The 26,551-nt window shown below is 49.8% G+C and overlaps 1 protein-coding gene across 1 annotated transcript; it reads right to left on the bottom strand.

Annotated features, from left to right (window-relative positions):
* On the bottom strand, positions 1,017-26,501 carry SGPP2 (sphingosine-1-phosphate phosphatase 2). The gene is made up of 5 exons (XM_021394606.1): positions 26,240-26,501; positions 16,804-16,962; positions 9,627-9,806; positions 7,620-7,709; positions 1,017-2,968 (listed from the first exon to the last, which is right to left on the bottom strand). The coding sequence occupies exons 1-5, from the start codon at positions 26,456-26,458 to the stop codon at positions 2,429-2,431; spliced, it is 1,188 nt and encodes a 395-aa protein (XP_021250281.1). The 5' UTR covers positions 26,459-26,501; the 3' UTR covers positions 1,017-2,428.

Here is a 26,551-nt window from a genome sequence, read left to right as displayed (position 1 = left end):
CATGGTTGATGTAAGCCGAGTGGGTTTTGAAGCTCCAAAGCAAATTGGAGAAATGCATTTAGGAGCATATGCCCGCAGTCTTCTGCATGAAGAGCTGAAAATATCAAAGCTCTGGTCGGACTGAGGTCGGTGTGAGTCTGCCTGGGGCAGCACTCACTGCACAGCCCTCCGGTGGGTGGCTGAGCCCCAGCAGAACAGCTGGGACTGGGCATTGGCCCTGGGTACATCTGGGCAGCGTGGTGTGACCATAGGGTTCAGCCCAGTGCTCCCGGCTCCTCATCTGCTCGCCGATGAAGCTGGCTGTTGCTCATTTGCATTGGCATAAACCACTGCAACGTTGCATGCGAGTAACAGCGGGCAGTTTGCATTAGGCTGATTCATTGTGGCTCACTGCCACTGGGGAGCCAGGCGGCCTCTGGTCCAGGAGCAGCCCTGCGAGCAACACGCTGCCATCACCCACCTGGAAACGCCACAGTTCCCCCAGAGCAGAATGTGTGGGGCGAGAGTCCTGCAGCTGCACTGCCGTGCCCCCAGGGCCCATGTGCAGGGTGCATCGCCACGAGCCCTGCCCAGCCACAGCAAGCGGCTCAGTGTGGGAAGCGGTCTGTAACGCAGATGGAAGGCATTAGAGAGCCCTGTTTATTGGTGTGTCATGCATGGGGATTAGGACGGCAATACGGCAGATTTGCATTTCAGCAGACTGCAGGCATGTGTGCATGCACTAAGCGTATTTCTCCACGCATGATTTTCTGTCTCTGTGGGTGTCCCAGTTCTCCGGTGAATTTATGCCCTGAGTGCATGAAGGCAGTGCCAGGGTTGCAGTCCCTCACTGCTGTTTCAGGATTTGGCCTTTCACGAAGCAGAAACGCGGAGTTTTGCTTAGAGCAGGCACCAGCAGGGCTAGGGCTGCAACTGCAAACGTTTTCTGTTCCTCCCTTCCAACTGCAAGCCCCTCCCACCCCGGCGGCCACTTGCAGGTAGTGAGAGAGGGCACAACATGAACACAGAAACAAACCAAAGTTTGCAAAATATTTATATTTTAAAATTTGAACCAAGTACAATTTGCATGTATTGCATGAATCCCATACGGGCGAATACTATAAAATATAAAAATATCTATGCACATACATTATAAATCCAAGCTTCTCTGTATAACTTAGACAATTCTCCATAACACCAAGTAGCTGCTATTCAGAACAGGATCATTACACACGGGTGCTTCCACCAGGCTGTGCCTCTCAGCCCCCTGGTCCCACCTGCCGTGACACCGAGCCCCCTGAGCTGTGACCGGCAGCACCAGGAGGAGACCGAGAGGGGACCCAGCAGCTTTGGTGGCCGCAGCCCCGCACCCACAGCAGCAGTGTGGGAGGAAATTCATCTAAGCTCTCCGCGTGCACATGTGAAGACAGATGTGTCCACACACTCTAATTTAAAACAGTTTAACCACAGCCTGGGCAAATCTACAAATAGCTAACGTTTCTGCCTGCATTTCGTTTGGAGATCACCAACCGTGTCTGAAATCACACGGCTCTTTCATGTGCCCCAGCTGGCCAGCCAGAGCCCTCAGCAATGTGTTGGGGCTCGGCTGTGTGCATACAGGCAGCCAACAGATGGCAAAGCACCTCCCTTACAACCAAGTCCATCTTTGTTGCAGCCATGAGCACGAAGGCGCACGGCTGAAGCTCACGCTGTGCAGGCAGGGAAGGCACACAGGCCTGCCCCGAGCTCTGCGGTGCAGCGCTACGCTCTGCCAGCCCAGCAGACCACACTCACCGCTGTATTTCTCAACAGCTCATTGGTCCTAGGGCAAGTACACAGCGTTAAATAAGCAGCCTGAGCAGTACAGCGGTGGCATGCCTATGAACACTGCTGATGCTATTCTACACTTTGTACACGTACTGCAAGATGTATGGAAGACCAACAGTGATGTGGCAGCTCGGCATCACCCCTCACCCCAGGGCACTGCAGGGGCTGTCTGCTCCCAGTCTCTGCACAGACACAGAGCCAGGTCCAGCAGCAGCACCACAAGCCTCACTGCTGCCACCACTCTGCTCCATCATACAGGGAAAGGATCTTTGTGTTAGGATTAGGGAGAGATTGGTTAGAAATTACTCTGTGGGGTTGGATTTTTTTTTCATTTTTCTTTTTTTTTTTTTTCGCCCACGGTGCTGCTGACCCATGAGGACGTGGCTTCGTGCTGTGCTCACCACGCTCAGTCACCTAGGCCACGGGTCAGTACTTACGGGATGTGGTGGGATCAACGATTTCTAACTCAGTTATTTGGGTACAGCAAGTCCTCCCCAGTTTTCAGAACAGGGTGCTTTGGGCCAGTGCAGAAAGGCAACAAACCCTTTCTGATCAAGTTCAAGCCTTGAACAACTTCTCTCTGAAATGGTGGCACCACGAGCTACTTGTCAAGGAACAAGGCTCAAAGCAGCCCCAACAGCTCATGCAGCAGCGGCACGATGACGGTAGCAGTGAAGCCCACCGATGAGTACGTTACAAATTTGTACGGCACTTCCACTTCCAGCCTCCTCCGGGCATCCAGGTCAGCGATGGGGAACGTGTAGCAGTAGCACAGCACGCGCAGGACCACGTTCTTCATCAGCTGCCGCGTCAGTAGAATAACTAGGAGCCCTACGAAAAACCTGGCCAGCATGAGCACCACCATGGGACCGGTGATGAGAGGAAATCCCATGTTTCTGCTGACATAGGCAGGTGCCACGTACTGGTTGTTTAACCAGAACCCCACAGTCGCTCCAGCTCCAGCTCCAAGGATGGTGGTGGTGTCCCCACGGGTGGGGCTGTAGTAGTCCAGCTTGGGGTAGTTGTAGCACAGTAGGAGGGGCACAGCAATGGACAGCAGCGGGCAGAAGGGGCTGGTCAGCAGCACGTGGTCGATGCTATCCCACACAGGGTACAGGAGCACCAGCAGCACTGCCGAGATCAGCGCACCGCCGATCACATCCTGCAAGGAGATGGTGGTGAAATGCTTTGCAAATCAGAACTCCTCAGCCGGCTGTAAGGCACCAACATCCTCTGCTCTCATTTCCTTCCTACCAGCGTCCAGTGGCTCCCGGCAGCAAGCTGCTGCCTACTCCCTAGTTCAGCAGTGGGGCCCCCCATGCCCAGGCAGAGTTGATCCCTTAGGATAAAGGCAGCTTGCCTCACCCTGGGCTGCAAGGCCAGAGTGAAAGCAACAGCAGCCTGAAGGAACCTCAGGAAAACAGAGCATGAGTCGCTGCCCAGTTGGCAAGCTAGCATCCCCCCTCCCTGATGCTGCACAGTACCATGATACTACACACTCACAGTGAAAACCCAAAGCCTGCACTAAATAAAATGCAACGCAGCCTTAGCTCTGGGCATGGGAATGCATCTGCTGATCAATTTTCCCAGAACAAGCGAGGTCACAGAACCATAGAGGTTGGAAGAAACCTCTGGAGATCATCTAGTCCAACCCCCTGCTTCAGCAGGTTCCCTGTACCAGGTCACACAGGCAGGCATGCAGGCAGGTTTTGAATTATCTCCAGCAAAGGAGACTCCACCACCTCTCTGGTCAGCCTGTTCCAGTGCTCTATCACCCTCACAGTACAGACGTTCTTCTTCATGTTCATATGGAACTTCCTGTGTTCCACTTTGTGCCCATTCTGTCACTGGGCACCACTGAAAAGAGCCTTCCCCATCCACTTGACTTTCACCTACTAGATATTTATAAACCCCCCCCCCCGCCCCCCCCAGCCTTCTCTTCCCCAGGCTGAACAGTCCCAGGGCTCTCAGCCCTTCCCTGTACAGGAGATGCTCCAGGCCCCAGTCATCTTTGCAGCCTTCAAGTGGACTCTGTCTAGGAGATCCCTGTCTTCTTGAGCTAAGGAACCCAGAACTGGGCACAATACTCCAGTGTGGCCTCACCAGGGCAGAGCAGATAGGGAGGATCATCTCCTTTGCCCTGCTGGGCACGCTCTCTGCACCCCAGGACACCATTGCTCTTCTTAGCCACCAACACACACTACTGGCTCATGGCCAACCTGTTGTCCACCAGGACGCTCAAGTCTTCCTCTGCAGAGGTCCCTTCCAGCAGGTCAGCCCATAACCTGTACTGATGCATGTGGTTATTCCTCCCCAGGTGTAGGACTCTGCAACACTTGCCCTTGTTGAACCTCATCAGGTTCCTCTCCCAACTCTCCAGCCTGTCCAGGTCTTGCTAAATGACAGCACTGCCTTCTGGTGTGTCAGCCACTCCTCCCATGTTCGTATCATCCTCAAACGTGCTGAGGGTGCATTCTATCCCTTCATCCAGGTCAGTGATGAAGACGTTGAATGTGACCAGAAGATCTGTCCTCTCCCCTCCTCTCACACTCTATGGTCACTGTCCATACATGACTTCAATGGAAGAGACAGACACACAGCTTCATCCCAGGGATGACGTTAAGTGACGCTGCCTTAGCACAAATCCTTCCCATAATCCTACAAGTAATTTCATCGCATCCATTGGGTCATCTCTCGCCCATTTTGCATAGAGAGGTGCCTTCCCTTGCTGTGGACGGCCACTAGGAACACAAAGCACAGGGCACCTCCAGGCAGGAGCAAGGCAGGGTGAAAGCTGTTGCCTGAGCCTCTGAAATCTGGCTGCATTTAAGCACCTGAGGCAAGCCCATGTTAAAACCTGATTTATTAACAGAGGCAAATCAGATGTTTTGAGAAATTGACTGTTGTTAAGAACAGTGCTGAGAACGCAGACAAAAGCTTGCCCAAAACAGCAGCTTTCCGTATGGAAGCAGTGTAAGAAGTGTCACTGTGCTGCCCCAGATACTGCTCAAGAGGCAGAAGAATTTGTACTGCAATCATGAAATTCACTGCAAATGCTGTAGTTAATCACATACAGCAACATCCTGCTCTCAAGATTGTATCTTTTTTCAGCCAGTCATGACAGTTGACTACTTCTACGCTCGGTCACAGTCTAACATGAATTATTTATAAGAACTTAATTTCTAGTTATGCTAGAATGAGGGGACTTGTTCACAACAAGCATTTAATGGCTTTCTGGTAAATGCATTACTCAAGCACAGCCAAACTTCAGCTGTTTACAACTCCCAGGCAACAGCTCCACGGCATGCTTGGCTTTAAGCAAGAAAACAGGCACTGGAGCACAGCCTGCACACGGACACCCCCTACTCAAGGACCTGATTACAGTTTTCCAAATGGTGCTACATACGTATTAGTGCTGTACATTTGCATTAGTGCAGTGGTCCACAGGTGTAGTCTACACATACACATATACTGGGGCACATGGCCAAAAAACTTTACAGATAGAAGTCATGGCTGTGCAAACCAAAAAGCTAGTACAGCACTGCTTTATGCAGTCTCCCCCCAGGACACAGGCATAGCACTCCTCCTCTTGGAGACTCGCTTCCAACCCAACCCATTCCGTGATTTCTGAAACAAAAAGTGCTTTTCTGGCATCTCCACACTGTGCGTTGAGGGGACCCCAGCTTCACCCTGTGGCAGGGATGCTGCCAGGGCTGGCAGGAAACACAGCCCCCACCCGTCCGGCTGTGCGAGCAGCTCAGCCTCTCCTCTAACTGCGACCTGTAATTACAAAGGAATTCTCAAATTAGGGCAGGTGTAAATTCTGCCCAAGGTGGTGATGCTTGGAGCCTTCCCCTTCCCGCCAGGTGCTGCCACACAGAGCATGGCCCCACTCCGCTCAGGCTGTGCACAGGACAGACCTGGTGCCTCCAGATTTGAGCTGGAAAGCCGTTGTTTTGCTTTGCTGCCTGAAGACAAAGTCCCTCGCTGCCAGCCCAGAGGGTCTGCTTCTCTGATTACAGCTTTTTTTTTTTTTTAGGAGTACAAACACATACGGTCTGGCTTTTGGAAGGTAAGAGCCTGCTCTATGCCTGCCATTACAATGAGCCTGAAGCTGCATGTTAGAACTGCAAGTGCCAGCACAAGCCCCCAGGACATCGAACCTGCCCCCAAACATGGTGGCACTCCAGAATATTCTCTGGTGATCCAATCAAAGCATTCAATCGAAGCCCTGCTGAGTACAGTCCCACATCCAGCTGGGACACCACACGCTCAGAGGAACCAGCACTCATTGCCCCAGCACCAGGTGACTCTGATGGGCTCACAGCACCAAGACAGAAAAACGTCTCTAAATTTTTATGTTCCAATTAATCTCCATTTGCACTCCCCAGCACACCCTGCTCTCCTCTGCTTCTCTACCAACAGGGAACGTTCTCGTGCTAGGGCAGTGGAGGTAGGTTTTGTAGTTAAGCCATCTCTGAACAACTGCACTGCTTCCATCCCTTCCCATGGCTGAACTCTCCTGCTACCAGCTGAGGCCTACGGGTGCTTGCTCCCTTCTCTCAAACCACCACACTCCTGCTAGGAGCAGGCAACCGCACGCCATCCTCCATGACGCTTGCATTCACAAAGGGACACTGATGCACAAAGGGGCTGCACGCGTGCAACCTGCCAGGTCCCCATGTCACCAGGGAGTGCAGAGGAGCCTCCAGAGAGGGACGTGTGGCCTTGGGGCAGTGTTTCTCCTAGTGACATAAGGGAGCTTTTTTTATTTACTTATTTTAAAACCCTTTTTAATAGGGTCAAATGCACAAAAGACTTTTTCTTCTTTACCCTAAAAATCCATCTAAATTTAGAGGCATCTTTCATTATAATGGAACAGCAAGGGAAATATGCCAGGAATTTTTACTGATTGACTTAAGGTCACTGGTGAAGAAATGATGTCTCCAGATGAGATTTAAGATATTGTTTTGATCCACCAGGCCTGGTGGGAAGGTCAGGCTATATTTTATAGACAACCTTCATTGCACAAGGGCCCTCTTTCTTACACTCATCAATTCCCCTTATTACAGCACCATTATTGGTCACAAAAAATGCACTATTTCTTCACATGCACCCACCAAGTCACGCACCTCCAGCTGGTGGGAGCTGCTGGCTGTATTCACACAGCAAAACGAGGTCACACTCTGACAGCCTCAAGTGACAGAGCAGTGACGCTCCCCATTAGCTGCAAGTAGCATGAGTTACCCCGAGGTTGGTTCTCAGAGCATTGCTGACACCCCCAAACTGCGGCCATCTTGCTCGTCCTGCAGCACCACAGTATTCCCGTACAGCAAGTCTGCGCCTCTCAGTCCCGTAGGCTCGATTTGCTCCCGGCCTGCCCCTGGCAGCTGACCATAACGCCATTCCGAAGCCCAGCCCCAGGAGCCGCGTGTCCCCCGGGGTGCCCTGCCCACCACCCCCACAGCTCCCAGCCACTTCCTGCTGACGTGGGGCCTTTCACAACAGCCTTGTGCAGAGCCACGGCAGTTGCCCAAGTGCATTCCTTGCAATTAACATTTCAAAACATAGAGGGACAATTTGCATCCCACACCAACCTCGCCCGGCTCTCAAACCCACACACGGCAGTGGGTTCCCCAGCTGTCCTCGTAATTCCCTTCAGATTCCAATAGCAGTAGCCCAAGGGTTTCCTCACGGCTGCCTTGGAAGGCACAGCCTCAATGCGGTGGCACGGCACACATACCCCTGTGGTCAAAAGGGAGGCATGGTCAGGCCCATGCTAAGGAAGGAGGGGACATGGAGCACAGCCTCACCAGCACTGTGTGCATCCCCGTGTACAGCCTGCTGAGGCACACCAGCGTGGAGAACACGAATGCTGCCGTCAGGCCGAGCTCGAATGGGTACTGCAAAAGGAAAACAAATGCACGTGTTACACCATTGTGCACATGAACATCGTGCAGCAGCAGGAGCCTGTGGTGCCAGGGTGCAGCCACTATGCAGCTGTTAGAGCAGCCAGGGGGCTCTGCTCTGGCAGGCGAGGCTCAGTCATCTGCTGAGGAAGGTGGATTTACATAGCTCTCTCTCCGAGATGCTTACTAACAAGGAAGGAAGCACTGAAATAAATTAATATTTAAAAAAATAAATCACATTTGGTAAAGAATAATAATGGGCCACCCTGGCTGTGGCAGGGGGTTGGAACTAGACAATCTTTAACCAAGGCTATTTGATGTGTCTATGAATAAGCTTAACACATTGACCTTATTCCGCTCTTTCAAATCTCATCTTAAGGCTCCACTGAAAAGAAGTCCCAGGGATTCATTTCACTCCCTACAGGACAGTTTTCTGGAGGGAAAAAAAAAAGTGGAATGAAAACTTCCAATCTGACACAAAGCCCCCACCTCCTTCTGAGAGCCTGGCACCTGACCACGTCATGCTGCTGCAGCCGTGCCCGTGGCCCAGCCAGCCCAGCCCCGTGTGGGTGCTGTTCCCAACTCACACAGCCCTGTGTTCTGCTCCTCAGAGTCCTCAGTGCAGCTACACCCCCGCTCCCTCTCCAGCAGGCAGCCAGGGAGCTGGGCCAGCCCAATAACTGATGACGAGGGCAGCTCAGTGAAGTACTGGTAGATTCCTTTCTTCTTAATAGAGGCCAATTAAACCACATAATTATTTTACAGCAGTTTTACTGTCCCATGGAAGTCTCCAACAGGTACAGAACAGCCTGGGAAGAGCAGTGAGTCCCACCCCTAGCTGATCAGCAGAGGAGGAGGAGGAGAAAGTGCTGCTGACCAAGGCTTTTGGACCTGGTGCACCAAAAGGGGTGGCAGCATGGCTCTTTACAGCAGTTGTCCCTGCATGGTTTTACTGCAACACAATAAAGCAGGGGGACCGTACTACTTTTAGAGCAGAGGCCTAGCCCACTGCAAGACATGTCTGCACCCCTGCTTCTCACCCATTGCCCTGAGCAACAACAACAATCAGCAGAGCCCAAAGAGCTGGGGCCCTTTCTAACAAAGAAGTCAATGTTGCTGCATCTCCTGAGATGCACCACTGCAACCCCGAGCGAAGTCACCTACTGCATGGTGACATTCACCAAAGGAGTGGGTGCCTCGTGTACCTGCACAGATGGGGGGATGGTGCAGGGTATCACAGAGAGGACCCAAACCAGGCCACGACTCCTCTGGACTTATTATGTGGGTTCATCTTTGAAATTCACTTGAGGAGGATGAGAAACATGCTTAAATATGCTGCAGCCAGGATGTTGTTATTGCTGAACACGGGAAATGCTTGTTAGGATTTATAAAACAGAATTAAAGTCATCGTGGAGCAATAGGTTTCCAGGAAACAAACCTTTTTAGGTAGGCAGATGGCTGAAGGTTTAGGGAAAATAATTATTGTGGGATCTCCCCAAGCAGCCTGCAGCAGCAATGCAGCAAAACTGATGCTGCTTCTGCAGTGAACAGGCTTTCGAGCTGTGTTACACGCCACTTAGCCTAACACAAGTGACAGCCAGGAGATTTCCGAGGATGCTTCTCCTGCATCATACAAAAAGAGGTGACACACAGCAACTTCAGCGTCACCAAGAAAGCGACAGCCTCCAAGCAACACTGAGCTGGGTTTGTGCTAAAGGAGTAAAATTTCCAACAAAATTCTTGTACCCATTTTCAGCTGGCTATGAATAATAACAGGGAAAAGCACACATCAGTGGAAATGAATACAGAGAGCTCCTCTGGAAGAGGCAACAGCTTCGGATTTGCAGGGTCTTCTGCAGCTTGCTAGAAGCAGATGCACTTCTTATTAAAAAACACTTTTTTAACCCCTACCTTATACTGGTTCATGGTTGTGACGAAAAAGGAGAAGGAGATGGCAGTAGCTGCCATGGCATGGGTGGAAGGCATCCCATACTCCGCATCCGTCCGTATCTCCAGCTTCACGACAGGTGGTGAGAGGGGCCGTGGCCACTTGAGGATGTCCTTGGAGACCTGCCCTATGTACATCACAATCTGGGGAGAGGAAATGCCACAGGCTGTCAGCTAGCAAAGGGAATTCCCACCCTGCCACCCCAGAACTGCAGCTCTGAGCTTTACTGCTGCAAAATCCACCATCCAAGAGCAGAGTTTGTCCCCTGAATTATTAAAGGACTTTCCATTATCCTGTTCAGCGGAGAGAGCAGTGGTTTTACTGCACAGCACAGTAACTTGATCAGAACGGGACTAAACGCAGGTTTTGCTGATGAGACACAGCCAGTGTGCGATGGTGCTAGATGAGGGCTGGCTCCCACCCCACAGTGTGGAGCTTAAGTTTCCAGTCTCTCCCTTGTAACCCCTCTCCTGCAAAACAAGCAGGCATCTTAGTCATCGTCTCATGGAAGCAGGACAATTTGCTGTTCTGCTTCTCACACTTCCAGTAGGAAAGGAGAGCTCTTAAAACAACATCTTTCCTGTGCTCTGGTAGAACAGCAACAGGCCCATCTGTGGCCACGTCCACTGCAGCCATGCCGCATCCTTCTCACCCAGCAGCTATTTAACAAAAAAATGCTAAAAGGACATCGGGATTCTGGGTTCACAAATCAGAACCAGAAAAAAATCTAAAATGTCACGTGCCTTCATCTTCCTGACTGCAGCAGAGCACACACTGTAGAGCCCCACGCTGCCAGGCAGCCTCAGCTGCAGAGAAGCGCCTGCTGCTCTGCCTCTGCTCCTCCTCACATGAGCTGCACACCAGCACGTCACCAGGGGCACGTCCAGCTGCTGCTGGGCAGTGACATGTGGGGCACAGCACCATACTCAATGCCACCCCAGGCCGCTCACAGTGGAAGGAAACAACCTCTTAAGAAACCACCGGATGGATTTATTTGGTTAATGCCACTCATTTCCAAACGGATGTGGGCACATCTTTGGAATTCAGTTAAATGCCAGGATAGGAAGCGAATTCCTCTCCGAAACAGAAGATAAAATGTTGAGGCTGCTATGTGTGATACCATCTCACAGGTGAAGTGGGACAAGCCAGTTTATCAGCAGCCCTCCGTAATACTTTCACTTGGACAAGTATTATTAGTGCTAATACATAAGAGACTTGCAGAAAAGGAAATGAGTCATCTTCTGAATGAAGCCCATGCTGGGACTGCCCTGATGGACACAAACACACTGAGTGCGGGAGGTGGTACGGGTAAGCAGGAATGCCTGGAATACTCACAACATGTTTCTTCCTTTCATTCCAAGTTAATTTCTCATCCTTCCAGTTTTTAAAAATACACACAGTACGGCCCCATACAGCGCTGAGAGGTTAGCCAAACCCCTAGGACATCCAGGGGAGCCCAGCACATGCTCAGCACCAGACCCTGGTGCACAAGTTTTTACAAGCAATGCCCTGGCTCAGTGAGCAAAGCAGCACACGTGGGTGCAGCAGGACAGTCCCACCAGCCAAGCTGACAGGTTTCTCCTAGAAGGAGAGAGATGACAAGTGCCCTACAGCACAGCATGGAGCGGCACGGAGCTCCCACGCTACCTGCCGTCAGGGGGTCCCTGCATTCCAGGTGTCACACAGACAGAGAGTCTCCCAGCGTGGCATCACACTACACGGTACATCTGGCCCACGCTCTGCTGCAGTGCTCATCTTCCAGGACAGCACGCACCTCTCTGCGTTAACGGTACGTTCTCTCTTACGTAAGATTTCCTCACCTTATTTGTCTGTCATTTTGGATTTATTCTCCAATAGTTTTGGGAAAGAAGGCAAGCAACTTGCAGCAGCTTTTTTCAGCCTAATAGATGAGCTCCCCCTGTAACAAATGCTGCAAATCACAAGCATTGGAGCACTGGAAATGGAGAGATGAGCATGGGGACACAATAAACACAGAGCTAAGCTTCCCCTACAACACTTGACTAGAATTACTTATTTACGTGACACCAAAAACCTTTAAATGGCCCCAGAACAAATTCATGATGGGTAGAAATCACCCCAGCTCCAGACAGCTGACCACCAGCACTGTTACGCACTTCCAGACCTAGAGACAGATTGTACTCAGACACTGTTTGCTGTCTTGTAGGCCTGGGACAAAAGAAGAAACCTTGAGTCAAGCCACTTCTCCCTGCATGTGCTTAAAAACCATTTGGATGCGGTGCTCAGGGACATGATTTAGTGGTGGATTGTTAGAGTTAGGGTAGTATGGTTAGGTTGCGGTTGGACTTGACGATCTTGAAGGTCTTTTCCAACCTGAGCGATTCTACGATTCTGTGATTCTATGCTGCACAGTCCTGTTCACTTCTCCCCCACCTCACCAAGGTTTCTGCCTACTAAGTGTGCAACACCGCAGCTCTGTGCTGCTCTGCGTGTATCTCCAGTGCCAGCTGTTCCACTCAGCCACACAGACCCATGGGATTTCCTGTGCTTCTGGGGGAAGGCCATCTCCAGGTCTCTTTAGTATAAATTAACGTGCAAATTAAAATTATAAGTATCTGTCTTCGCATGGGGAAATTTGTCTGAACCTGGAGAATTTTCCATTACTAAAGCAACAGTCAAAAACACGATGGGCTGTGTAGGACATAATTAACTGCAGATAGCTACAAAGGAACTCATGGGAATTCAGCTGAGATGCAAGAAGCATTAGAAAGGCACTTAGCTACAGCCTTCCTCCTTGCAGGACACCCTTGTTCACCTGTTGGGGAGGGGTCTCAGTGATACTAGGAGCAATGCAAAAACATGGCTCTGCCTGAGGGCAGCAGCACCCATAGAGGAAAGGCAAGGCTCCAATGCCACCCCTGGTCAGCAGCGTTACCATTTACTACCTGAACACCATTAGCAGTTGCTATAGCAGCACAGCCCCCTCTGTATTCTTCACCTGAGGGTTTCCTGCGAGCCTGCCCTGAGCTACACATGCTCCATTGCACAGAAGCACTCCCTCCCACCCTTGGTCCCGGGCTCACCTGGCTGCTGTGGCAGCTCTGGACACATGGCACAGCCCCCTCACGGCCATGCCCAGCTGCCACGCAGCCCAGCAGGGAGGCTCCTGCCAAGCAGGCAGGGGGCAGTCAAGCTGATTCTGCTCTTTGCACTCTAACACTTGGTCTAAGCACAGCGAGCCAGAACAGCTTCCTCAGCTGTGCTCTTGATCTATTAAAAGGTACAGATGAAATTCTAGAGAAGACTTGAGGTCAGAGAGCATCGCTGCCTCCTTCCCCGAGACTCGCGCTGCACCAGCCTCACACTGAACCCACCGCTGTGGCTTGGAAATAGCAACTCCATAACCTGGCTCTGCAGCATTATATCACCTTCCCAGGGCAGGAAATTTACAGCTTGAAAATGAGTTTGCTTTTGGTTCTAATCACAATCTTGGTATGCCGATAGGAGTGACAGAGCATGTCAGGAGCACCAGAGGGAGGAAAAAAAAATTAGGAATGCGCTAATAATAAGCCAGCATTTGCGGGAGACTGGCCAAGCAGAAGCAGAGCCTGCATCCTGGAAGCACCAGTTCTCCTCCAGGCTCTTGAGGGAGCAGTCACCTTGACTCAGCACAAAAGAACTAAGCCAAGCCCCTGGCTGGCACCACTCACAGCCTCTCATCCCCACATCCTGTGCCTAAAGCAGAGGCCACACAGTTCCTCTCAGGGAGCTCGGTGCTCCCCATGAGGCACTGCGGTGCAGATGAGTTGGGTCAGGCCCTGGGATGGGAACAGGGCTGCATCCTGCTGCCCCACTCCTCCTGGGCTGCCACCCACTGCCACCAAGCTGGGCACCTCCTCATGGCACTGAGGCCAAGCAGCATAGGGCCCTGGGACGGACAGGATACAGGGACAGATTGGGCTGGAGGAGCCCCCAGCTTTCTGCACAGCATCACACAGTGCTTCCGAAGGCTCACGTGCTGGGCAGGTGCATTATGTGATCAGCTGTCAGGAGCTCATCTTGGAGAGATACTGCAAAAGCACTAGTAACCTTTGTTAGGGCAGAAGAAACAATAAAGTGAAGGTTGCTGCAAAGCAACTTTTCAATGTGGCCAAGAACCCAGCTCACACAGCGCTGTGGCACCATGAGCACAGACAGATCCCTGCTCGTTATCACAGCACTGGCTGCCCTGAGTTCAAAGCTCAGCATGCCCCTGTGGCACCCTGGGAAGGCCGTCCCTCCAGGCAGCCAGCAAGAAGCCAGGCCCAGCACCCCCACACCTGGCCCACCCCACAACCCAGCAGCACTTATCGCACCATGCTGCCAAACCCGCCCCGACAAAAGTCCACACTGGCCGGCTGTTATTGATGTTGCACAAATCACAGTTCTATAGGCTTGGAAGAGGTGTGGGTACACTTCCCATTTACACACTCTGTGGAAAATTAAAAAAAAGCACAAAGTTTTCACCTTTTAAGCTGAGATATGTGGAAAACTTAAAGCACATCTGAGAGCTAGTTTATTTCAAGTTGTTTTCCACCTCTGTACCTCCCAGTTGAAGCAGAAAGAACCCTAAGCATCAAAGCCAGGTCAAAGAGTGCTCCCTTCAAAAGGCCAAGGACGGGATGTGCTGGCACCAGGCTGCCTGCCCAGCACCTCACTGCAAGGCATCAGGCACCCATCTCCTTCCTCTGCCTGTAAAGGCTGTGTGTGCATCCCACGGACAAGAGCACCACAGAAACATCACACATGGTTTAAGCTCCCAAGACAACTGGAGGAGACCGCAGCCCACATTTTGCAGAACCGCCGATTAAGCCAAAAATGTGAACAGCTGGTTTTGAGGACAGGACTGGAAAACACAGCCAGAGCACCAAGGCTGGTCCCCTACTGCTGCTGAAATACTCTTTCCATAATCCTTCTTACATCCCTTCTCCCTTCTGTAGCTACGAACTCCATCCTTGCGCTTCACAACTTTGGGCTTATTCATGGCTATCTTCAGCACATCTGTTTCTGCTCCCGTATTTTTATATTAAGAAGCTCCTTCCTTCCCTTAGCATTTCCACCAGCATCAGTCTCTCTCTGACTTCATTTGGCTGGGGCTTATCTCAGCTCTCAGTCTCTGCTCAGAAACAGCCTGCTCCGCAGTCACCCCTGGCCCTGCTCCAGCTGGAATTTATCCTTCTCCACCATAGGTGACTGGCTCCACAGAAGCTATCATAGATAAGTTGTTGCGAAGGCCTTGGAAACAGCATTAATACTTCTGATATTTAAGGGAAGACCCCCCAAAACAGCCTGGGACCCCCATTCTGTCATCTAAGCTCCCGGTTAAGATGAAAAGTACCAACATGTCACACTGAATACCTTGGCACTTCCCCTGCAGCGCAGCCAGTCCTGATGTTACACACACGACTGATGCATCTCAGACAGATCAAGATCCCTCAGTAACACCAGGAACGCTTACTTCATTTCAAAAGCAAGTAAGCCACACAGCCAAGCTTGCCATGACATCAATGTAAAGCCTACATATATATTGCTATGTCATACTTGCACACGCCTCTAAAACTGCAGATTGTCACAAGTCTGTATATATAGAACAGCTTCTTTTTTCCCTTTTCATTACAAAAATGCGATTCCACAACTCCTTCAGGAACTGAGAAAATAACATCAGACTCTTGCATACTCAAATTAAGCCAGGCTAGCCCTGGCCAGTAATCAGGCAGACTCCTTGCCAGGTAAAGGCAAGGCAAGCCTTCAGAGGCAAACAGGCAGCTCTGAGAAGTCATTTTTTGAGCAATATGCAAAAGCAAAAGGCAGAGATTACCAGTCATCATTTTCTGTGGCACACTTCCAGATGAAGTAGGTGTAGTCCTGGCCAAAACCCAGCTCTAATTACTAAGTGTCCACCTACTCCTCCATTTCATCTGCAAGTTATTTTTCATGTTCTCTTTATAAAAATTTATTGACTAGAGTTACTGGCGCAGAGGAGCGGATCCTTTCTGCCCAAGATTGGATGCATTTTAAGTGCATGACCCAATTCAAATTGTTTTTATTATTTCTAATCATGTTATTTGGGCAAAAGAGAGAATATTATTAACCAGAATTGACTAAGTCAAGGATAAGCTTTGTTGTAAAGAAAAAGACCTAAGCATCACATTCATGTTTTTATCAAGTTTTGATTTCTTAAATCAAAGTGGATTGTCAACCAAACCTTCAGGGTCCATCATCCACTAGAAATGCTTCCTACCTCCTTTCTCTGTTCTGAAAGGGTTTTATTTGGGTAAAGATCTGATAAACACCAGGATGAGCAATGGCAGCAACAGAACATTCACCCCTGCGCAGAAGAATGAAGTGTCCAGTTATCTGTTGTTTTTCAGTGCCAGAACAGAAATATACTTTGGATCTCCTAAATTGTATTTGTGAAAGCTGAAGCAACACTGAAGCCTGTTCATTTCAGAATACTCCAGTATTAATAAAAAATCAATGCTTTTAAGCCTTAGTCTTCAGAGAACCTGTTGCGCGTGTGTGTTTTGTTTGTGGGTTTTTTTTGGGGTGGCAGCAGCTTTTTTTGGTTTTGAGTCTTCGGTCAGTTTGGGGTTTGTTTTTTTTTTTTTTGGAAGGAATTGCAGCAGCACCATCTTCATTCAGCTGCAGCCTACATGTCCCCTTCCTCAGATTTATACCAATTTCAAACAAGCCAGAACTGCATGAACAGTCTATGCAGAAGGAACCAGGGAGAAAGATTTCCTAGCGTAAGAAACACCCATCCGTAGCAGACCACAATATCTTGGAAAGGAAGCATTTTACCAGCTGTTCTGTGCAAACCCTATCAAAAAGAGCTCAGCAAGTTGTTAGGCTGAAAAAATAAATCACTCCAAGACACACAGAGATGAACAGATGCTACACAAACCAACACCTCCTCTGCCAGTCATCGCAACACCTGTGTCATGCACATACACACCCCTCCCATCAGCAGCAAAACTCAGAAATGCCTGTGCTAGACCATATGAGAACCATATAAATAATGCTGTTGGTTTGTTTGAAAGGTTATTCTTACTCTTAAATATTCCCTTGCCACAATTACAGAATTAAGTAGTACATGCATGAGTAACCAATCAAAATACTTACAGACCAAATGATTATCATCCTTCTAGACACAGAGTGATCGATGTTCCAGTAGATAAATGGGAGGAAAGTGATATAGAAGATCTCTTCACCCAAAGCAGCTGAAAACTTGAATAAGTAATAGTAGAAGTAGTTCTTCACAACATACTTCTGTACACAGCCCTGAAAATGAGAGCATTTTAGAAAGTTTTAGTGAGTTAGCAAGTTGTATCAAACGTCCAAGGGATTTCACCATTACAGTTCCCAGTCCTTAAATCAATTAATTTGTTATAGTGGATGTCAAGAAAAAATTTCAGCGTTTGTACTCAAAGATGACAGCAATAGCTCAGATACACTTCCTGTAGATCAGAAATCCATCAGAACTAGTAAAGGACAGCAGCCACATTGACAAAGGTTTTCCATAGATCAGATCAGCCTTTGCTCCAGGGAAGCTATCTGTATTTGATGAAAGGGTACCAATGCTTTAATTTGGAAGTTTTGACATCTGTCGATAAAAGGAGCCACTGCTGCTTTCACCAGAAACGCGTATTGAGACAAAACGAGTACCATGGAATTATTGAACTTTTTCATTTAAAGTTTGTCTCATTAGACCAGTCAGAAATTTACTTGGACAGTCCCTGAAATCTTGGTTTTCCCTCTTCTGAAAAGCTGCAGGCAGCTGGCCAGAGCTGAGGCCCCACCACCATATGCAGCACGGGGACACGAAAGTTTGCTGCTCTGCTGATGGTTGGGACTGGGACACTGCCAAGCAGCCTGCTACTGCCCTGCTAGAGCAGCAGCATGTGAGTCAGGTTTTCTGGAAATACTTCTGGAAACAAGGGAAAGATAAACATGAAGAGGACTTGTAGTTTGGGAGGCAGAAGAAGAGCCAATCTCATCTCTCTTCATCTTTCCCATAGTAAAATTAAAAATGGAATTTGGCTGTAAATAGGGGCTGAAAGAATATCCAACAGATGAGGAGTGAAGAAGGAGCACAACAATTTCAGCAAAGGGTAAGACTCAGCTTTGACATAAGCTCCACAAGCTCTTCTCAGACGAAAACCATCATGCTTGTGAGACTCATCTAGCAGAAAGTCTCATCCTACGTGCTGAAGTGTGAGAATTGCCTAGGAAGTCTAGACGTTCACTTGTGACTAATTTTAAGAGCAATCAGAAGTTCCAGTCCCTTCGTCTGCCTTCCATATGGAGATGAAGCCAACTGCATGAAAACAACAAAAGGAAGATGGAAGAAAGTTACATCCATTCACCTACCTCAGGAAAAAAAAAATCTAATTGATTTTTGCATCAATAAACAGAAAAGATGAGTCGACGCTTTTGAAGCACTCAGGTTACAGGAGTGTTCCCCCATGTATTAGTAATAGAGGTCACAGATTAGTTACTGGCACCACTCTAAGTAAATTTAGCAGCATGCGATGGCTCAGCTTGGAGCACTCAGCCTCCAAGTCTTGAACCTCATACACCACTTAGAAAACACCCCCAGTGCAATTAGCAACTGTGAGGCTTCTGTCTGAGATCATTAAGCCATATTTCGTCATTCTCATGTCCCAAAAGAAAGCTTTCTTCTGGCAGCGCTAATACCTCAATTAAGCAGCCATCTCCAGCAGACCGTGAGTTACATGCTTTAGATCTAAGACCATCAGGCATATCCCTACAGCAATTCTTCTGTACCTGAAACCTTGTGGGGCATGGGATAAAACATTCTCATTATAGTCATCTCTTTTGGGGGAAAAATAAAAAACAATTGCTCAGTTTCTAAGAGAAGTCTGGAGCTAAAAACATTTTGAGGGAGAAAAGAAGGGCCAAATTCTTCCACATACGTTTTAAGAACATTTTTCTTTCTTCATTTCCATCATAAATGATCTCTGGCTTGTTAGTTTGATTTTTTTTTAAAACACTTGTCTCTTTTGAATATTACACCAGCAGCTCTGGATAGGGTCAGGCATAAGGTACAAGATCCCATCTGTGACACATGATGGTAACACAGAGATGTTAGGCAGCAGAGGGATCCCAGAATTGCTGTGCTTGCTTTCAGGTAGAGTATGGTAATTAATAAAAAAAAAAAAAAGGAAAAAAAAGGCAGGACTGCAATAGTTATGATCCTAAGGCACTATGGACATGGAAAGCCCACCACAAGCTCCTTCATGCACCGGCCCATGAGAGTTCCCTGCTTGGTTCCAGCCGTGCCAGAGCCAAAGCCAGTAGCCAGCTAACACTGCTGCTGATGTCCTTTATTTCCAAAGAAAGCAAAGATGATTGTGTTTCACAAAGTGTGTTCTCTTTCCATTCCTACTCTAACCTCTGTGCAGGAAAATGCTACTGCAATTAGTTTGCGTGCTCACTTAGCATCTTCTGACACTCACAAGTGTATTCCATCTCTGCTCCATAGGAGACTTGTCCACGTGCTGCAGTAACTCCCTGCTCTCTGTGACCCCAAGCCCTGTGGGTGAGACAGCCCTGCAGCCATCGCCACTGCTTTTCAGTCAGAGCAGAGGGGTTTTCATGGTCAGCAATTAAGGCCCTAGAGAAAGCCAGTATGTTAAGATAGTTTCAAAAGGAAGTGTAATGAGCCACAGCATTCCCAGACACAGAAGATGGATAATTCCACACAAACTACCCTTCTCATCAACTCTATCTACTTTGAAATCAACTGCTCAAATTATAAGTGATGCACTTGGGTGTGCACGGTGCCCTTAAATGAACTGCCTGCCTGAAGAACCTGCACAGGAGCAACTCCTGTAGCTGACTGCCCAGTCTGTGCGTGCAGGTGTGTCACGCATGCTGCCGCCCTGGCAGCAGTGACAGGGCTGGTGGCACACTGCAGGGAGATACTGGCACACAATGCTGCAGCACAGAGAGAACCCAGCGCTTGGGAAAGGATGCACATAGAGGACATCTAGCTCATCGCCAGGGCACAAGACCAGCAGCTGAACCACGAAGACCGTGCATTTTTTACCCCACACAAGAGGAAAAAAGCTGCACAAAGACACCACCCTCCTCCCAGCCCTGTAGGATCCCTCATGGAAGAACTAGACAGAAGCACTGCTGTCATGGTTTTATGATTTTCGGTTATTGGTACTCCACATCATAACATCATGTAGTGAATGTACCTGTTCCTCAGAAGAGAAGGACTACTACAGTCCCCACGGTACTTTGCTCCTCTGTTACCATTTCCAGCCGGAGGGAAAAGATAAAAGCTCGCAGTATAAAAACTTGCAGATCACGAGACCTCGTCCCTTTTTCCGCCGTCTCTCGTCTTGGCAGCACCTCGCTCTCCAGCCGTCTTATCGTCGGTAGTAGAGTAAGGCCTACCTTGATTTTGGGACATTCTCTCTCTCTGTATTGGATTTATCAGCTTAAATTGTAATTATATTGTATTATAGTGTGTTGTTTTGCATTCCGATATCGTATTTAGTAAATTAGTTTGTTTCTCCTCAGATTGTTGCCGCTGTTCTTTGCTCTCAGGGCCATATCCCTACCCTTTTTCCCCTTTCCCCTTTTCCCGGGACGTGGGCCCTTGGGTCCCCCGTCCCCTTTGTCACGGAATCGGGCCTAACGCCCGTAAACCATTGACAACTGCTTATCCACAGCCTGCTCCAGGGACCAGCGCTGCAGCATCAGCTTCCTAGTGCTGCGTCTGACCCAGAGACACCATTAACCAACGCTGTGTTCTCAGCTCTCAATCACTGTGGGTCTTTCAGGAGACATGCACAATTAATTAAAGTTTCTGAGGTCACTACATTACTTCACTTGCAATAGAACATCTTGACAGAAGATTGGAAATTCCCCTCCCAGAGCCCCTAATTAATGTATTGCAGTTCTTCTCACTTAAAGGTTTTTACACTACAAAATGTAGAGAAGCCACCAAAGTTAAGGCACAAGAAAAGAGCCTACAATTCTTGCGTAGGGTTGGGGAGAAAAACAGAAGTCACAAGAAATACTACGAAGTGGTGACCAGCTTCACTAGTACGAGGAAGGGCTTGCGTGCCACACTGGTTAGCACAGAGAGGCATCACCCAGCTTGTAGCTGCAGTGGCACGTGCTAGTGGCACAGTTGTCAGGGACACTGCCCTGAATGATCACCAAACACAGAAGCAAGACAGCCCCTGTGTAAGCAGGAACAGCAGGCAAGCTGAAGCCACAGGGCTTTCAGGGGTCTTAGGCAAACAAGTAGGGAGTCAGAAAGTCAGGCAGATCTCTAGCAGCATTTCAGCATTTTTTAATTCATTCCAAGCACCAAAAAAGTACCTTGAAGGGACCGCAAAGCCCACCTAGTTCCAAGCCCTGCCGTGGGCTGGCTACCCCTACCAGAGACCCATCCAGCCTGGCCTTGAGCACCTCCAGGGATGGGGAACCCACAGCTGCCCTGGGCAGCCTGTGCCAGCACCTCCAATCAGTTCAGCGCTCCCCCTTCAGACTTTACAGGATGAATACCACACTCATCAATGCACTCAGCACATGGAGCTAGGACAGGTCCAGGTTGCAGCGAACACACCTTGGTATTTGGGAGGCAGTCTTAATTATGTGTTATATGTCTGTGCATTGTTCTGTAAGTAATATAACTAGCCTCTTTACTGCAAAAACACAAATAGATGTAACAGAATCCGCTAGGTTGTTTAAATATAAAGTAGAATAAAGCAAGACAAGAGTTGACAGATGACTTGCTTAGCAATTAATGGGAAGAATTAACAAAGGAAAAATACTGCCATCTTCCTAACAGAATGCCTTCTTAATTAAGAAGAAAAAAGAGGGACCCTGAAGTCTGTCAGAGACACGGGGCAACAGGGTACTTTGCATTTCCCATGCAAAGCACCTAACATGCCTGCCTTGAGCTACTGTGCCCAAAGATCAGATGTGACGCAGCAGTGCTGAAGGAACAGCCTTGCACTACTGCATTCATTTTGCTGGCTGTTTTAAGCAGGCTGAACCATGTCTAGCTGTGATCTGCTTTAACCAGCTGTGCCTCCAGGTAGACACCACCAGCCCTGTTTTCCATTCTGCGATCAAGTACTTATTATACCCACGCATTCAATAGCTATCTGCACCTACTAAAGGCAGTTTCCAATCATAGTTTCAACGTGACAAGGTTATTTGATTTGTTCTTGTCCTCCAGCTCCTAAGTTTGTTCCACCAGCAGCACCAGGGCCTCACAGCCACATTTCCAGCCAGCACCTTGACTACATATCCTCTCCTGAAGAGCTTCTGTACTCATTGCTTCCTGCCAAAAAGTGTTCCTTGTGGCACTCCAAAAACTTGTAAGTCATTTGATTGGTTAAATTAGTTCCTTCACATTGGCTGGAAAGCTGATTCCTACCAGCTCCTACACTTTGGGAAGCTATGGGAGCTTCCCACAGCTCCAGCATCCCCTGTGTTCCAGGAAGGCTGGCTGACGTGGGTATAAGGGAAGGACAGGGTGAGGGAGGCAGGAGAGGGAAGGGCTGAAGGAAATGGCTTCCCTTCTTCCCTGCTGTACAGAGAGAGAACAGGTTTGTCTAATTGCACTTTAATTCTGCAGAATTACTCTGCAATTCTGTGAGGTACACCACAGAGCCTATGCCCGACAGTGGCAGAGGAGGTCGTTTTAGGGGTTAGACAGCTGCAATACCAGCAGGGAGAGAGAATAAACACAAGCAAAGAACCAGAGAGGGTAAACTGCACTCAGTTTGGGACAGGGATCCCAGCTTCAAAACGGAGGCTGAGAAACTCCTCCAAAACCCAGCTAAATTTTGCATCTCTCCAGCTTGAGCAAAAAGCAAGCTCACAGCCTAAGACTTGGTTTTAGATACAAACCATAGCTTGGAAAACCAACCCCGAAGGTGAGCCATGCGTTCCTGCCCAGCAGCACAACAAACCCAGCAGCTCACTTCTGCATAAAAACTATTTCTACAGCAGAAGTCTGTTTCAAGAGGCACAAAGCCACAAGGCTTCTGGAAGCCAAACAGGCAGAGTGACACTATGCCACTTTCAGACAATTAAGAATTTTTTTTTCTTTTATGTCATACAATAAGGCAACAGTGCAGGGAGAAGTGATTGCTTCCCTGGCCAGGATTCAAGTCAAGGCACAGCTTCCTAAGGTAGTGATGCATAAGGCTTGCTGGGTTAACTATGGTTGTGAATGGACAAACCCCAGATGTGAGGGGACAGGGATGCCCCACCGGGCACAGCCCCTGTTCCCCAGACCCCTGCAGTGCTCTGCTCATTCTGCCCCAGCTTCATGCTGTAAGTCCCAGTCAGTGGGCCTCCACATGCCAGCTCTCAGTCTTGGCTCTCTCATGTGCCTGACACCGACTTCTCCTGCAGAATGAGGTATCTGAAAGCTCTTCATCTGCACAGAGAAATATCAGTGGGGAACACTGAGGCAATGCACCCAATTAAGTTGGTCAGCATAAGCAAACAGCTCTACCTCTGGCAAGTCCAGCTCACAGGGAATAACAATGCTATGGGCTGCTATTAGGGTAACTGCAGTGCTCCAGATGTACTGGCACCAGCAGACTCCATAGCAGTAGACTGGATTCAACTTTTCTTTTTTCCCCCCTCAATCTAGTAATTAATATCGACTAATATAGTAATAAAGTGGTAATAAACTAGTGTTCATGTAACTCTTAATCTAGACCAAGAGTAGCTTACCTCAGAAAAATAAGCTATAGGCGCATAAGCATAGAACTGATATGATACCCTATGATTTATTTTCCTGGAGGGCCGCGGCAGCCAACAGCCCTTTTCCACTGCCCAGCTGACCTGCAAGCATTTTCTGCAGAGCATATAAATGAGGAAAAGTACAAGAACTCTGTGTCCGAAGGAACCTTCCAGGGAGAAGCAATTTTCCCTGGCTCCCTGCCCATTAAACCTACCCCTGGACTCCAGAGATCCAAAGGAGAAAAATGATGGCAGACGAGCTCTTATTCTTCTGTTTGATAGCTGAGCTAATGGCCTAAGACATTCAGCAGAATTATACAACAGCAAGTGGCTTACCTCCAAGTGCAGGAATTAATCCCAGGCCCCTGACAGCTCCTTGTTACAAGGGCCAGCAGCCTCCAAAGGGATGACTCAGGCTGTGAGCCATGAAGTGCCGAGTCACCAAGCGCCCGTCACCACTGACACTGCTCCAGCCGCTGGCTCCGCACTGCAGCCCCTGGCGTACCCCTGTGCCGCTGCCCACAGCTTCCCAGCAGCACAGCATAGCTAGCAGGGCAGCAATCGCCATCAACACATGGAACTTCTAAAGCAAGCTGGGACAGACCACCAGACACTGGTCCCAAGAAGTATGTGCCGGGCTTTGCTGCGGTTCTCTGCTTATCACATGCTGCTGACCACTGGATAAAGCTTGAGTGGCACCAGCAGTCCCAGGGCTGCTCACACTGCCCAGTGAAACTCTCTCTCACCGACTACAAAATCCCATAATGGCTGCTTTCCATAGGAACCCCAGAGCAAAAACCAGACGTGCATACAGCAGTACCAGCCTTGGTACTCAGCGAGGGCTGGAGCAACAGGAGCGGTGCTGAACAATGGGAGCCCATTCCTACAGGAGGCTGGGCCTCCGGTTTCTCCAGTGGCACCTCCAAAGGAAGCCAATTCCAAAACTCAGCTACATCCTGCAGGAGGATAGAGTCAGCATGTCAGCCAGGAACACCCCTCTTGCAGCTCTCCCAACAGGGCTCAGAGAGTCTCTCACCTGCTGAGCCCACCTCAGTTACCTTTTGGAGATGGATGCAGTTAGTGCCTACCTTTCCCTTTGACGTCACTATCGCCTCCCAAGCCCTGCCATTAGTCTCTGTCTCAGGGCACGAGCCACATAATCAGTAAATGTTGTTGGGCACTTTGTAAGCATTACACCAGCCTGGAGCACTTCTGACAGTTAAGGTATAACTACAGAGCAAACATGAACTGTACTCTTTTACAGTCAGAAAGACAGATCGCAGGAGACGATAAAGCATCTCTGAACAGGAAGCGTGAGGAAAATGCAAGTAAATACAAGTAAGTCTACAGAAATGGGTTTGTTTTCTTCATCGCCTTTAATTCAGGTTATCAATTTCAGGACCAAGCCTCCAGCAGGAGGATGCAGACAAGCACAGCTCTTCTTTTTAAACATACAGAAGATTTATTTGGCCACCCACTACAACAACAGAGAAGTATTCAGAAAGTTACTGTTTGTAAATGTGTGACTTAAGGAGGTACAGAAAGTCAGGAAGAGATCCCTCCCAACCAGTTTCAGATACAAGTCCCCTATGAATCAAACTAACACAAGAAAAGAGTGCAGAAAAGCTATTAGCTAGAAACAAGATAATTGTAACAAGTTACAGTCTTGTTTTCTGTAATAAATCCCAGTAGTTCTTTCAATTACAGGTGCAACCTACTGATTGTCCAAGAGCTCACGTAGAGAACCTGAAAACTTTAAGGCTACTGCATCTTTGCAGTAAAGACAAAGCAACTTGGAAGTCCCTACTTCACAGGAATTATCTGTGCTGCGAACACAACTTTGGGACTGCGAGCTTCAGGAAGGGATGCTCCAGCTGAGCCCAAACTTCACGCATTTCAGAAGAGAGCATCCTAATTTTGAGGAAATGAACTCTCCTGCTCTGGTCCTGCAGAGCCTCATCCAGGACGCATTCACCCTCTGACCGAGATACTTTCTGTCTTCCTTATTTATGTGAAACCCAAAACAGCTGCTCCAGGTGACGTGAATGGCTCTGCCAATGGAGCGTTAGCTTGGACAGGATTTTGGTGTCAACGCTGTGACATTAAGCATACCTCTGATCAAAAGCAAGCAGTGACAGGTCTTTCAACGGATGTCTGCACAATCTACTTGAAGTAGTTCAGCATGAGCAAGTGCAGTAACCCTATTTTCCTTCTAACTGAGAAGGCATAAAGCAGAGGTTGGTGAGCTTTATGCGCTCGCAGGACAACACAAGCGCTGGACGCCGGACAGGGAAAAAGGATCGACACCACGCAAGAGGAAGAGCGGCTTCTCTTTCCCGACAGGGACCCGCAGGCCACCATCAGCTCCTTCCGATCTGCAGAGCCGCCCGCTGACGAGGCGCTCCTCACAGCAGGACGAGCAGCGCTCAGCCCCGGCCCGGCGGCCGCGGCGGGCACGGAGCAGAAAGCCCGCGACCCGCGGGGCCGGCAGAACGCAGCCCGTCCCCGAACGGACAGCGGGGGCGCGGCGCCGGGAGCCGCGGCACGGCACCACAACAGGTGCACCTGCGGAGGGCAGGCAGCGCCGAGCAGCAGGAGGAAGGGCTGCGCCCCGCGCCTGCCCGCGGCGGGGCAAGCCCTGCGGCACGGCGATGAGGGCCCCCGCCCCGCGCTGTCGCCGCTTACGGATTCATAACCCAGGACCCCGCGCTCATCGCCCCCGTGGCGGGGCCGTCCCCGCTACCCCGCATCCCGCGGAGCCCCGAAGAGCAGAGCGGCTCTGCTGAGTCACGGCCCCCGCACTCACCTGCGGGCCGCGGCCGCCCCGCACTCCGTTGGGCGCCCCGCAGCCGGCGGCTCCCGAGCGGCGCTGCCCTCCCGCGCCGCCCCCGTTGTAGGCGACGCGATGCCGGGCCCCCTCGGCGGGGTCGCCGCCGCCCTCCTCGCCGGCGGGGAAGAGCCCGCAGCAGCGCTGAAAGCGCGCCACGGGCTGCGAGCCGCGCAAGGTGCCCAGCAAGCGGGCCATGCTGCCGCAGCCTCCGTACAGCACAGCGCAGCCCCGCCGCGGGGCCACGGGCAGGTGCACCGGGCAGGCCCCGCCCCTCAGGTGCGCTAGGCC

This window comes from Numida meleagris, chromosome 4 (assembly GCF_002078875.1).
Source record: "Numida meleagris isolate 19003 breed g44 Domestic line chromosome 4, NumMel1.0, whole genome shotgun sequence".
NCBI lineage: Eukaryota > Metazoa > Chordata > Aves > Galliformes > Numididae > Numida > Numida meleagris.
Note: the sequence above shows the minus strand (reverse complement) of the source record. Positions and strands in the feature narration are given on the sequence as shown.